The sequence below is a fragment of the Gigantopelta aegis genome, chromosome 2, assembly GCF_016097555.1.
Source record: "Gigantopelta aegis isolate Gae_Host chromosome 2, Gae_host_genome, whole genome shotgun sequence".
NCBI classification, from domain to species: domain Eukaryota; kingdom Metazoa; phylum Mollusca; class Gastropoda; order Neomphalida; family Peltospiridae; genus Gigantopelta; species Gigantopelta aegis.
Window position 1 is genome coordinate 24266681 of NC_054700.1, and position 13584 is coordinate 24280264.

Below are 13584 nucleotides of genomic sequence, written 5' to 3' on the forward strand. Positions count from 1 at the left end.
AATTTTTGTTTATTAGCATGGGTTCTATAATGTGTATTTTTTTCACGACCTTTGATAGACTAATGAGGGAATCTCGCACTTTTTACATGCAGGAATGTCTTTGTGTTGACCTCTTTAAATATGAAGGAATGTTTTGTTTAACAATGTACTCGACATTTTAATTTCTGTTATGTGGTGATCGCACAGATAATAAAACCCACTGTTGCCATGCAATTTATATCCAGTATCACCACAGACAGGATAGTACATACCACAGCATTTGTTACATCAGTTGTGGAGCACTGGCAGGATTTTTTAATATGATTCAAAGTGTAAAGTTTGTTGCTTATCTTTGTGACGTCAATTATATTTAATTTAGTCCCAATGTTTACAAGTGTGAGTGGATAACCATGAATTCGGCAGTGAACTGTGCAAAAGTTCTTAACAGACTGAGCTGGTGGCAGGATTTTTAGAGAAGTTAAGAAATATAGATCTATTTTTTTTAACAGCCAAGCACATTATAAATTCGTTATTTAGTGTTATTTTGACACACTGCTGATGGACATCAACAAATCTTTTTTTCGTGTTGTATTCCACAGATAGGATAGTATAATATACCACATCCTTTGTCACACCCATTGTGTAGCACTGGCTGCAACGAGAAATAGTCCAGTGGGCCCATTGATTGGGATTGATACTAGACCGACTGTGCTGCCACTGGGTTATATCCTGCTCCCAAATATACAGGGTGGCCCTACTAAGGAATATTTTGTTCAATGTTACCTTGACGTATTTTAAACTTCGGCCATTTGGTTATAAAATGAGATGGTTCCTGTGACATTTGGTCTGGAAATGTCAAGAGAACACCACTGCTTCCACAATGAATGGCAGTAAGGGATCTCTTATATGCATCCCAAGACAGCACATACAGGAATACTAGTCGCAACAAGTTAAGGCCAGTATGACTTCTCATCATCAGGTGTTTTTTTTTTAAATTGTATATATCTGTGCAGAGACTAATAATGAAAATTTGTTAGACCTGGTCAAAACATTGCAGATTGCACATACATCAGCCGCTTACTTTATCGGTGGGGCCCATTTCTCATTCTAGCCAGTGCTCCACAACTGGTATATCGAAGGCCATGGTATGTGTCGTACTGTCTGTGGAATGGTACATATAAAATACCCTGGTGACAGCGGGTTTTCTTTCTCAATATCTATGTGGTGCTTAACCATATGTCCAACCCCATATAACCGTAATTAAAATATGTTGAGTGTGTTGTTAAATAAAACATTTTGATCGCTGGTAGAAAGTGTCGCAAAACATTGAACAAAAAAATCCTTGTTGGAATGGGGTAGGGTTGGTATAAATTTTATTGGAATCTGGCTTCAAGTAAGCATGCCACCAAGATGTAAACTGATCATCGGGAACAGGGGCTGAGCCCCAACATGGTTCAAGGATGTAGTATCTAGCAAGAAGTAGTGGGACGACTGCAAATGAGTCGTTTCATCATCCAATGGCCAAAAGAGCGTTTCCATATCATTGGCAGACCGACAGAGAAATCCCGCTTCAGATGCAGTGTTCGTGTGGTCCTTAACTTGTGATTAGTATACCCCATACTCCCATGTACCAGTCGGTGAGGAATGAAACCTAGGGTCCAATTCTTGGGCACTTAAGCAACTTTGCATTGTCTTTTTTGCCCTGCACTGTGATGATGCAAAGTTGCAAGTTGATTACAGACGGTCAAAACATTGCAGATCGCAAATTAGTGAATTAGGTTCCAGAAATTCTAAATGTTAAGTCTTCCCAAAAGCTTTCTTTTTAATCTTTGCTGAAAAGCTCACATTAACTTCCTAGTTTTCTGGATTTTATCGCCATGAGTTTGGGAATATTAAAAGAGTCCACAGAGGAAGATCGATCTTACAACCGACCACACTTGAGACAAGTACACTCCCACCGAGTTGTATCCCACAACCCACCATACTTGAGACCAGCACTGTCCCACCGAGCTGTATCCCACAACCCGCCACACTTGAGACCAGCACTGTCCCACCGAGCTGTATCCCACAACCCGCCACACTTGAGACAAGCACACTCACACCGAGCTGTATCCCACAACCCACCACACTTGAGACGAGCACTGTCCCACCGAACTGAATCCCACAACCCACCACACTTGAGACCAGCACTGTCCCACCGAGCTGTATCCCACAACCTGCCACACTTGAGACCAGCACTGTCCCACCGAGCTGTATCCCACAACCCGCCACACTTGAGACAAGCACACTCACACCGAGCTGTATCCCACAACCCACCACACTTGAGACCAGCACTGTCCCACAGAGCTGTATCTCACAACACTTGAGACCAGCACTGTCCCACCGAGCTGTATCCCACAACCTGCCACACTTGAGACCAGCACTGTATCCCACAACCCGCCACATTTGAGACCAGCACTGTCCCACCGAGCTGTATCTCACAACTTGCCACACTTGAGACCAGCAGTCCCACCGAGCTGAATCCCACAACCCGCCACACTTGAGACCAGCACTGTCCCACCGAGCTGTATCCCACAACCCACCATACTTGAGACCAGCACTGTCCCACCGAGCTGTATCCCACAACCCGCCACACTTGAGACCAGCACTGTATCCCACAACCCGCCACATTTGAGACCAGCACTGTCCCACCGAGCTGTATCTCACAACTTGCCACACTTGAGACCAGCAGTCCCACCGAGCTGAATCCCACAACCCGCCACACTTGAGACCAGCACTGTCCCACCGAGCTGTATCCCACAACCCACCATACTTGAGACCAGCACTGTCCCACCGAGCTGTATCCCACAACCCGCCACACTTGAGACCAGCACTGTCCCACCGAGCTGTATCCCACAACCCGCCACACTTGAGACAAGCACACTCACACCGAGCTGTATCCCACAACCCACCACACTTGAGACGAGCACTGTCCCAGCGAGCTGTATCCCACAACCCACCACACTTGAGACGAGCACTGTCTCACCGAGCTGAATCCCACAACCCACCACACTTGAGACCAGCACTGTCCCACCGAGCTGTATCCCACAACCCGCCACACTTGAGACAAGCACACTCACACCGAGCTGTATCCCACAACTCACCACACTTGAGACGAGCACTGTCCCACAGAGCTGTATCCCACAACCCACCACACTTGAGATCAGAACTGTCCCACAGAGCTGTATCCCACAACCCACCACACTTGAGACCAGCACGGTCCCACCGAGCTGTATCCCACAACCCACCACACTTGAGACCAGCACTGTCCCACCGAGCAGTATCCCACAACCCGCCACACTTGAGACCAGCACTGTCCCACCGAGCTGTATCTCACAACCCAACCCACCACACTCGAGACCAGCACTGTCCCAACGAGCTGTATCCCATAACCGATCACACTTGAGACAAGCACACTCCCACAGGGCTGTATCCCACAACCCGCCACACTTGAGACCAGCACTGTGGATTTGTTGAATCACCAAATAACAAACAGTAAAAACAACTGGAAATTTTATTTTGGCAAAATAATTTAATTGGAATATAACTGTAGCTAGACCTGGTTTATGCTGAACACTTTACAGAAGACTGAAATCATAACTACAAACAAGAAAAAGTCCAAATATTTATTGCTGTATAATCATTTTACAATATCAGTAATAGGACTGCTGCATTGTAATTTTGAGTCTCAACAGAAAGGCACAAATTCACCAATCATTGGATTTTTGTTTGTTACAAAGTAGACAATTTGTTAATATCTAATTATTATCAAGTTGTTTGAACACTTATTAATGTCATCTCTAATTGGCAATAATCATCAGCTGAATTTATGTTAAAAAACCCATAAAATTATTAAACAAATGTAAAGTTTGTTTTATTTAACAACGCCACTAGAGTACATTGATTTTTTATTTTATCATTGGCTATTGGACGTCAAACATATGGTCATTCTGACACTGTTTTTAGAGGAAACCCGCTGTCGCCACATAGGCTACTCTTTTATGACAGGCAGCAAGGGATCTTTTATCTGCGCTTCCCACAGGCAGGATAGCACAAACCATGGCCTTTGTTGAACCAGTTATGGATCACTGGTCGGTGCAAGTGGTTTACACCTACCCATTGAGTCTTGCGGAGCACTCACTCAGGGTTTGAAGTTGGTATCTGGATTAGGACAAAATATGATGTGCACTTGGTTAAGCACAGCATTTACAGTAAATAATAATTAAATGTACATGCCGTTCAGGAGAGTTACACACTAAGGAGCAAACAGTGTTTGTAAATTCAGCCGTACCATTTATGTAAGCTGCTTCAGTAGAAGAGAGTGTTACTGGAGGCAATTAGAAAAAGAAATGTTAAAATAAACAGTACATTTAAAGTTAACAAAATATTAGTCCAATATTTGCAATTATTAAAAATATACAAGAATTTAAATTAACCAGCAAGACTGGTATAAAGTACTGGTAATTCAAAGTAAGTATCGGTACTTCTTAAATTAGAATATTGAAAAGGTACACAAAATAGACTTTTGTTATTCTAATACCAAGTCACTGAAAAGTAAAATTATTTACTAAAAATCCCATTTCTAATACAATGAACAATGTCTGGTAGCCTTTATGAAGATCACACTTCCGTAAGACACATCATCATACCACATGCTCCATACACATAGACTTGCCGTGTTCTACTGGCCCAAAGAGTGTTCTTATTTCAGCAATGCTTTGGCATTACATTACGTGATCAGATGATGCACCTAACAATTGTTGTTTTAAATTCAGAAATGTTAGAAACAGAATGCATTCTCTTCTAAACATTGTACTTAATACACGATATAAAATTATTTCAACACATAACTCTTGTTACATTATATACTACTCGACTTTCGCTAGGGATATTTAAAAAAAGATATGTCCAACAAAACAGCTACACTTGTAACTGTAGTCCAGTACTACTGTGGTGATATACGACACTTCTAACTGTAGTCCAGTATTACTGTGGTGATATACGACACTTCTAACTGTAGTCCAGTATTACTGTGGTGATATACGACACTTCTAACTGTAGTCCAGTATTACTGTGGTGATATACGACATCTAACTGTAGTCCAGTACTACTGTGGTGATATACGACATCTAACTGTAGTCCAGTATTACTGTGGTGATATAAGACACTTGTAACTGTAGTCCAGTATTACTGTGGTGATATACGACACTTGTAACTGTAGTCCAGTATTACTGTGGTGATATACGACACTTGTAACTGTAGTCCAGTATTACTGTGGTGATATACGACACTTGTAACTGTAGTCCAGTATTACTGTGGTGATATACGACACTTGTAACTGTAGTCCAGTATTACTGTGGTGATATAAGACACTTGTAACTGTAGTCCAGTATTACTGTGGTGATATACGACACTTGTAACTGTAGTCCAGTATTACTGTGGTGATATATGACACATCTAACTGTAGTCCAGTATTACTGTGGTGATGTATGACACATCTAACTGTAGTCCAGTATTACTGTGGTGATGTATGACACATCTAACTGTAGTCCAGTATTACTGTGGTGATGTACGACTTCTAACTGTAGTCCAGTATTACTGTGGTGATATAAGACTTCTAACTGTAGTCCAGTATTACTGTGGTGATATAAGACTTCTAACTGTAGTCCAGTATTACTGTGGTGATGTATGACACATCTAACTGTAGTCAAGTACTACTGTGGTGATATACGACTTCTAACTGTAGTCCAGTATTACTGTGGTGATGTATGACACATCTAACTAGTCCAGTATTACTGTGGTGATGTATGACACATCTAACTATAGTCCAGTATTACTGTGGTGATGTATGACACATCTAACTGTAGTCCAGTATTACTGTGGTGATGTATGACACATCTAATTGTAGTCAAGTATTACCGTGTTGATGTATGACACTTGTAACAGTAGTCCAGTATTACCGTGGTGATGTATGACACATCTAACTGTAGTCCAGTATTACTGTGGTGATGTATGACACTTGTAACTGTAGTCCAGTATTACTGTGGTGATGTATGACACTTGTAACTGTAGTCCAGTATTACTGTGGTGATGTATTGTTCACCCAAACCACATGGTCTCATTGATCATATGGTTCCATCAATTTAAGATATGTACAATGTTTTTTCATTATGACATATTTTTTATATATCCCTAGCAAGTTGAACAGTATATGATACATCCTTGAAAAAAATAAAATAATAATCAATCAATCAATCAAATCCGCCAAAACATCAAAAACATTTGAAAATTGTTTTCTGTCCTCTATTTTACATTCAATATATTGTTTTTTTAAATGTGTATGTTTAAAACTACTTCTACTTTATTCAGAAAGAAATTCATATGTACATGTACACATTTTACATATTTAACTTGCATGCATGGTACATGTTAGAAATGTCAACAAAACATTTGTTTAAAATGTATATACTAATAGTTGGCTACCAGACTGTACCATCAATAAGTTAATTAAAAATGGCTATTGCAATAACAATTTGCAACATCTGGTTTGACTGCAAAAAGTATAAACATGTACATGACACTGTGTCTGTAAACAAACAAATCTGTAAGAAATGGGGGTCAAATATTCTGAAACACCCCCCCCCCCCCCAAAAAAAAACAAAAAAAAAACCAACACCCCAACAACACCCCACTTGTATCTCAACTCATAAACTTGCTACTTCAACAATGGTTATTACATTTCTCAGTTAGTTTGCTTTACAACTGGCTAGCCTTCAATGCTTGTTTCAAAATTTAGTTTACAAATAATGACTCAGAAAAAGTAAACACATTTTTCTGTATACTAGATGGTTGTTGCATGGTAGCCCATTCATATTTTATTTGGCATTCTTTATATTTTTACTGAATAATTACATTAAAAATGTGCAGTACAAGCAAGATTTGTTAATTATTAACATTCAGCTTATAAACATTATAGCTGATAAAATAAAATACATTGAAATGCACAAGTTTAATAAGAAAATATAATGTACAATTTATAATGGTGAACTGCCACTGTTTGTGAAACATACAGAGTTCCTTTGCATAGTAAAAATATGGAATGTTTTATTAAATTCCTATTAGCACCAACATTTTAGTTTTTTTCAGAAAGCTTTAAAAATAGATTATCAATATTGGTTACCTAGAGAATGACACATGAGTGTCAGTTGAGATTATATTTATCTTATGTGTTGTTTGAAAATGCATCTAAGGATGTTCAGAAGTACCCTGTCACTGTATATTCAAAGGCATAATGATTTAAATTGTAAAACATTTTCATGACAAATGTTAACAAGTTTGTAACTTTGGGGATACCCTTCTGTGTTTTTCAATTTATTGATGTATATCAGTGGAACTTGATTTGTGTGCTCATAAAAATATTCATAGTTGTGAATGGTTCCTAAAAAACATTGTTGGTGAAAAAGTGTTGGAAGTAGTACTAGTAGACATGTAAATAGTGAGAATTCTGCATAATTAATCATCTCACAAACCATAAATTAATCTGATGAATAAAAAATAATGTGTGATGTAACTATCAGGATTAATCTAATTCTTTCTTTTTCTTTAAAGAATTGTTTATCATTTCTGGAGAATTTATTGATGTATAAGTCACAAATTGTATAAAAATCATATACTAAATTTGTGTCTTTTATATATTTTATAAATTCACACAAAAAAAGAATTTTTTTTATAATTACAAACAACAATTCTAATTTAATACACACACACACATACATATATATACATGTATGTATGTATATATAAAACATGCAATGTGATGAACATTTATGGATGCAACTACAAACCAAGTTTCATTGATCTAAAACTTATACAAAAAATAACCGGTCGCCAACAGAAAAGTAATACATACATGTTATTCTCGCCTTCTGTCAAAGGGAGACAAAAAATAATCAGCTGTATACTGTATTGCATTTACAATTGAGCTATATTGTCAGGTGGATGACACAGTTGTAACTTGCATGGGTAGTGATGAGCCATGTGGGGAGGTATGTAAGTCATTTTTGGTTCAACATATATATATTAAAAATAATAATTATGGATTATGTAACAACTACAGAATATAGAATGGCACATAGCTGCCAGGTGCTTTTAGTTCGTCTGATGAATGGAGAAATGACCCATTCTCTAGAACTTGAACTTAAGAATTTGTCATTCATGGCAATTAAAAAAATAATTGCCATGGGTCCACGAATAGTAATTTTGAAACTGCCTACACCTAAGTTCTAAAAAGTGACTTTTGCAGCAAAAACACATGACTGAAAGGTTATTTTGCCGTGCTAAAATATATTTCAAATGTAAATGTTAAATATTGGTAGATTAATGTTCAAGTTCATTTTGGTGTCACTGAGGAGTTTTAACTGACGGCAGTCATTTTTATCCAGTGGCAAAAAGGTGTAATCGGTGATGCCGACGACTATGGCAATTTCTACTGCAATGGTAATTGCTGTCAGTGCCGTCATTAAATGCAAGCATTGCATTCTCCTATTGTGCTTTTCCACCTACATGACAACTACTTGTTGAACAAAACAGGTCTGAAATACACTTGTACAAATGACTACGTCACTTTCTCTCTCAATCTTATAACCCAATGATTAACTTGCAAAAACAAAACATTGATAGCTTTTAAAAGTGCCCAAATACCCAATATGGTAAATAAATAATTTAAATAGTTTATTAATTTTTTGTTGTATTTATCTAATACATGAGTATTGTAGATGTAGAGGTGTATGTGTAGTATGTTGATTTTATTGACAATATCTTACAACGGTGTTTTAGAAATGGTACACAAGATACACATACATTTTAATGATCCCAATGGGTGGGACGTAGCACAGTGTTAAAGACCTCACTTGATGCATAGTCAGTCTAGGATTGATCCCCGTTGGAGTATCCATTGGGCTATTTCTCGTTCCAGCCAGTGCACCAAGACTGGTATATTAAAGGCCATGGTATGTGTCTGTGGGATGGTGCATACACAAGATTCCTTGCTGCTAATGGAAAAATGTAGCAGGTTTCCTCTCAAAGATTATAAATCAAAATAAAGAATTTTTGAAATCCAACAGCTGATATGCTCTAGTGGTTTCGTTAAACAAAAACTTGTTTAATGATCCTAAAGGTATGAGTACACTGATTTCTCAATAAAGGCCTTTTCTTTTTTATCTTGTGATATAAATATCTAGTTTAAAACCATTTTCATGTTTAATACTGGGGTTGAAATAATATGTAGATTCAGGGGGTCAACTGGCCACCAGGAATAGGGAGCCAATTAGGAGCCATTGTCTTTTCTATTTGCCTACTACAATATGTGATTGCCATTGGCAACTAGATCATAGATGACTGATCATTCCAATATTTGTTACAATTACATGTATACTAAACATCAATAGGGTGTGAGGTGGACCAAACACATATACTAGTCACTGCAAGTTAAGGGCTAATATCAAATTTTATGTTACTTTAAAACAAAATTCTGTGACAGGTACCGTAATAAAAAATAGGTTACAGATGTGCTTGAAACATTGCGTACATGTGCCTTTTACTCACAGCTTGTTTGATTGCCAGTAGAAAGCATATGGCAAATGCAAAAAATTTAAAAGTTGTTTGGCTTAAATTATGACTAGTATATTATTTTACAAATTGGTGAATTTGGTCAGATAATCTTTAATCAAGTTTCAGTTATGAAAAAAAAATGGAAGACATTTTTTTTTTTAAAGTGTATTTATTTGATTTTTAAATACATTTTAAAAATATATTTGTCATATTCAAATTTAATTCATATTTGGTGATTTACTATGAACTAGCTTAAAGAATGCTCTAGAATAATAATAAAAATGAAAATAAGTATACATTTTTAAATAGTAATAACCAAATAACCTTTGATCCATTACACTGAGACCAAAGTCCAAAAAAGTTCAGAACTACTAAATAACCTCATACAGAAATGATATGAAGTTTAAAATAAATATTGTAGGTAAGTAAAAGTGTTTTGAGTCAAATCTGTATTGCACTGTGACGAGTGTAACTTGAGGATCCCAGCTATTAGTGAATTTCTCCTGTAGAATTGAAAAAAACCCCAACAACTGCTTCTGAAATCACATTCATGCAATCATGCATTCACACTAACACACACTCTCACACACACACACACACACACACACACACACACACACACACACACACACACACACACACACACACACACACACACACATGTTCACGTACACAGACATTTTAAAGGAAGCTTAAATTTGCAGTCAGCTGTATTGACAGCACTCCATATTGTAAGTATTTCAATATCCTATATTTAAACAATTAAAAAGAATCTTTCTCCTCCATCCCCCACAAAAAAGAAAAACATCCAAGATAACCTTTCATACACATAGAAGTGATGTACTCAAATGCCAAATTTCAGAATTCTTTAATCAGCAACTATAGTACAAACTTGAGACACTTAAACATGATCTAAATTTTGTCTAGAGATTTAGAAAACAAAATCACTGCCATTATGTGTATGACTATACTGTTATTTTTGTTACATGTATGTTTCCCCATGTGCAAGCGTGTGTACAGAAATTTTAGTAGGGCACAATCTAGACTGGTGACCGAAGTTCCTGTCAAATCATGTTCCCCTGGAAAATATATTGAAAAATTACACACGCCTGATGGGTCAACTATAAAACAGATTAAAATTGTCCAAAATGTCTGCTTACATTTAAGAATTCATTTCCAAGATATGATACGGTATACAATATTTGCCAATTTCCAAATTTTGGTGTTTGCAGTGAAGGTATACTGATGTTAGTAGAACGACAATAGTGTTTCCGTCAAAATGCGATCTGTACCCACTGAACAGGATCTTAAAACTGTGTTTTATGTGATATACATGTATGCTATGTAAACTGTAATTTTGCAACAAAATGATGTTTTTCTCAAAATGATGTTAAATGGATATATCAGTTTTCTTCGAAATTAATGCTCCATTTACTTTTCAACTTATACAATAATTATTTTTAGTTTTGATTTTATAACAAAAGTTTTTATATTGTATCTTTTTTATATTTATTACACATGTATCTCCCAAAAAAATAAAAGTCAGGCCCTAGCTGGGTTATGAATAGCAACTGGGAGAACTATCCATCTTGAAAAAAAAAGGACCCCCCACCCACAAATCCCAAGCTTGTAACCAAACATTTAGTACACTGTGATCAATAAATGTACAATGTAAAACAACTATTATTTTAGAATACATTATGATACACAATAATACAAAGTAAAACAAATGACTGTATAGTTTTTACACAAAGTAAATACTGCATAGTTTTAGATGTGAAGCAGGATTCCATAGATACAGGACTGCCATACTACCAGTGTTGTCTGAATTAATCATAAATTCTGTTAATCTCTGCTGTAATTCCATAGAATTCTGGAGACTAAGTCATCAGAGATAAACAGAATGGCAGCAATAAAAGAATGAAGATGTGATTTGCTCTTTGGCCAGTGAGACATATTGTTGCAGCTTCTCACTGGGCAACTAACTTTGATCTGGTATCTTACTGTCTCTGTTAAACCTTGTATTTTAAGTACACCACACACACACTTTCATTTCTATTCATTTTTAACTGCAACATTCAATATGCTGACATAATGAACTTCTAGCTCTTGCATTAAAACATTTGGGGTCATGTTGTCCATAAAGCACTTGGATCACAACAAACAGAAATGCATTGCCGAACTGCAGGCAAAACAGATGATTTCCAAATGATGGTTGTTTTTCTTTAAATGCATTTTGTTTTCTAGAATAAATGGTAGGCCTTCATTTTAATTTTTTTTACACTCTCTCTGCACCCCATCTCTGTGTATCAGCCTGAATTGGTTATGGGCCTGGATACCTGCCTGAATGATATCATTGCATTCTGTAAGCAAATGAAGCTTATGTATTCTGTAAGCACATGCTGCTTGTGCATTCTGTAAGCACATGCTGCTTGTGCATTCTGTAAGCACATGCTGCTTGTGCATTCTGTAAGCACATGCTGCTTGTGCATTCTGTAAGCACATGCTGCTTGTGCATTCTGTAAGCACATGCTGCTTGTGCATTCTGTAAACACATGACGCTTGTGCATTCTGTGTATGGGTCTGAACCGTTATCATCGCATTCTGCAAACAAATGAAGCTTATGCATTCTGTAAGCACATGATGCTGCTTGTGCATTCTGTAAGTACAGGCTGCTTGTGCATTCATTCTGTGTATGGGCCTGTACCCATGGAATCCCATCTTGGATGGATGGATGGATGGATGGGCAGATGGTCAAAGGTTCCCCTCGTCAATCATCTTGTGCATGTCCTGCACAATGAGGTCGAAAGTGTTTCTGTATTTGCCTTCCGTTTGGAAGACTGTGTCCAGGAGGTCTGGATTCCCGAAGAAGTTGAACACAATGTCGACGCGCGACTTGGACTTCTCGGTGAGGTGCCTGGCGATGAGGGTCTGCAGCATGGCGCGGCACTCCTCCAGTGTCTTACACAGGAAGGTGCAGTCGAACGTGAAGTCCACCTCGTGGAAGCTGATCACCGTCATGGCCAGAGAGTGGAACTTCTGCTTGAAGTCGTCGACAATCTTCAGTTCGTCCGCATTGAACTGGTCGTTGCGGTACAGAATTCCCACCTTCACCACTGTCTTGATCATGTACTTGATGATCTTCTCCGCCTCCTTCTTCGATGCCAGGTATTCCTTGAGAAGCCTGTAGGTGTTGTCCAACACGCGGCCCGTTGTGTCGTCAATGAAATGCTTGGCCATAGATTTACTGGACATTTTGCCGAGCAGCTTCTTCTGGGCACGAAGTGCTAGGCCTCTGGAATCAAAGCCTGAGCCAGGTTCCGCCACTGCAAATACAAAAAGATAACAGTTCATGTGTCAACTCTTTCACTGATTTAAGTATGAATGGAAATAAGCAGCTTCCACCAGGCACGATATCCCACAGGCACGATATTACACCATCCGATATGAAATATGCATTTGTAATTCAAAAGAGTTTCACATCTCCGAAGAACGTAGTCACGTTGCATATGACAGCTATCATAGACATAGACATAGATGCCCACAACAGTGTTAGATCTCCCATAATGCAGTTTGATTCAGCAAGGGACATTACTCTTTGCACACATGTGAATGTGAAATGGGTTTATAGCACCAAATTTATTTAAATGTGTGACATAATGTGCAAACAGCTAAAATGTTATCTAATAAAAAATAACTTACTTCTTTTTTTTAAGTACATTTATTATGTTTAACAAGAGCCATTTGTGCAAAAAAAAGAGCACTAAACTATCAAGTAACAAAATCATTGATTTTTTAAAAAGCACATAATATTACATGTAGAGTGAAACCCCTTTAAACCAGACACCTTAGGACCAAGACAAATGTCCGGTTATTGGAGGGATCCAGTTTAGAGAGGTTAGGTTCTGTCCTTGTTTTTAAAAAGTAACTGTAAAACGTCCGGTTTCGAGGGAATTC

The 13584-nt window shown here is 37.7% G+C and overlaps 1 protein-coding gene across 3 annotated transcripts in view; it reads right to left on the reverse strand.

The window, feature by feature from the left end:
* Positions 1-10478: 10478 nt before the first annotated feature.
* LOC121382991 (tumor necrosis factor alpha-induced protein 8-like) overlaps positions 10479-13584 on the reverse strand; it is a 45656-nt gene continuing 42550 nt past the window's right edge. For all 3 annotated transcript variants that reach the window (XM_041512722.1, XM_041512730.1, XM_041512715.1), the window contains exon 3: positions 10479-12953. In XM_041512722.1, the coding sequence (XP_041368656.1) occupies positions 12382-12953 (572 nt within the window). In that variant the 3' untranslated portion in view covers positions 10479-12381. The remainder of the gene's footprint in view (positions 12954-13584) is intronic.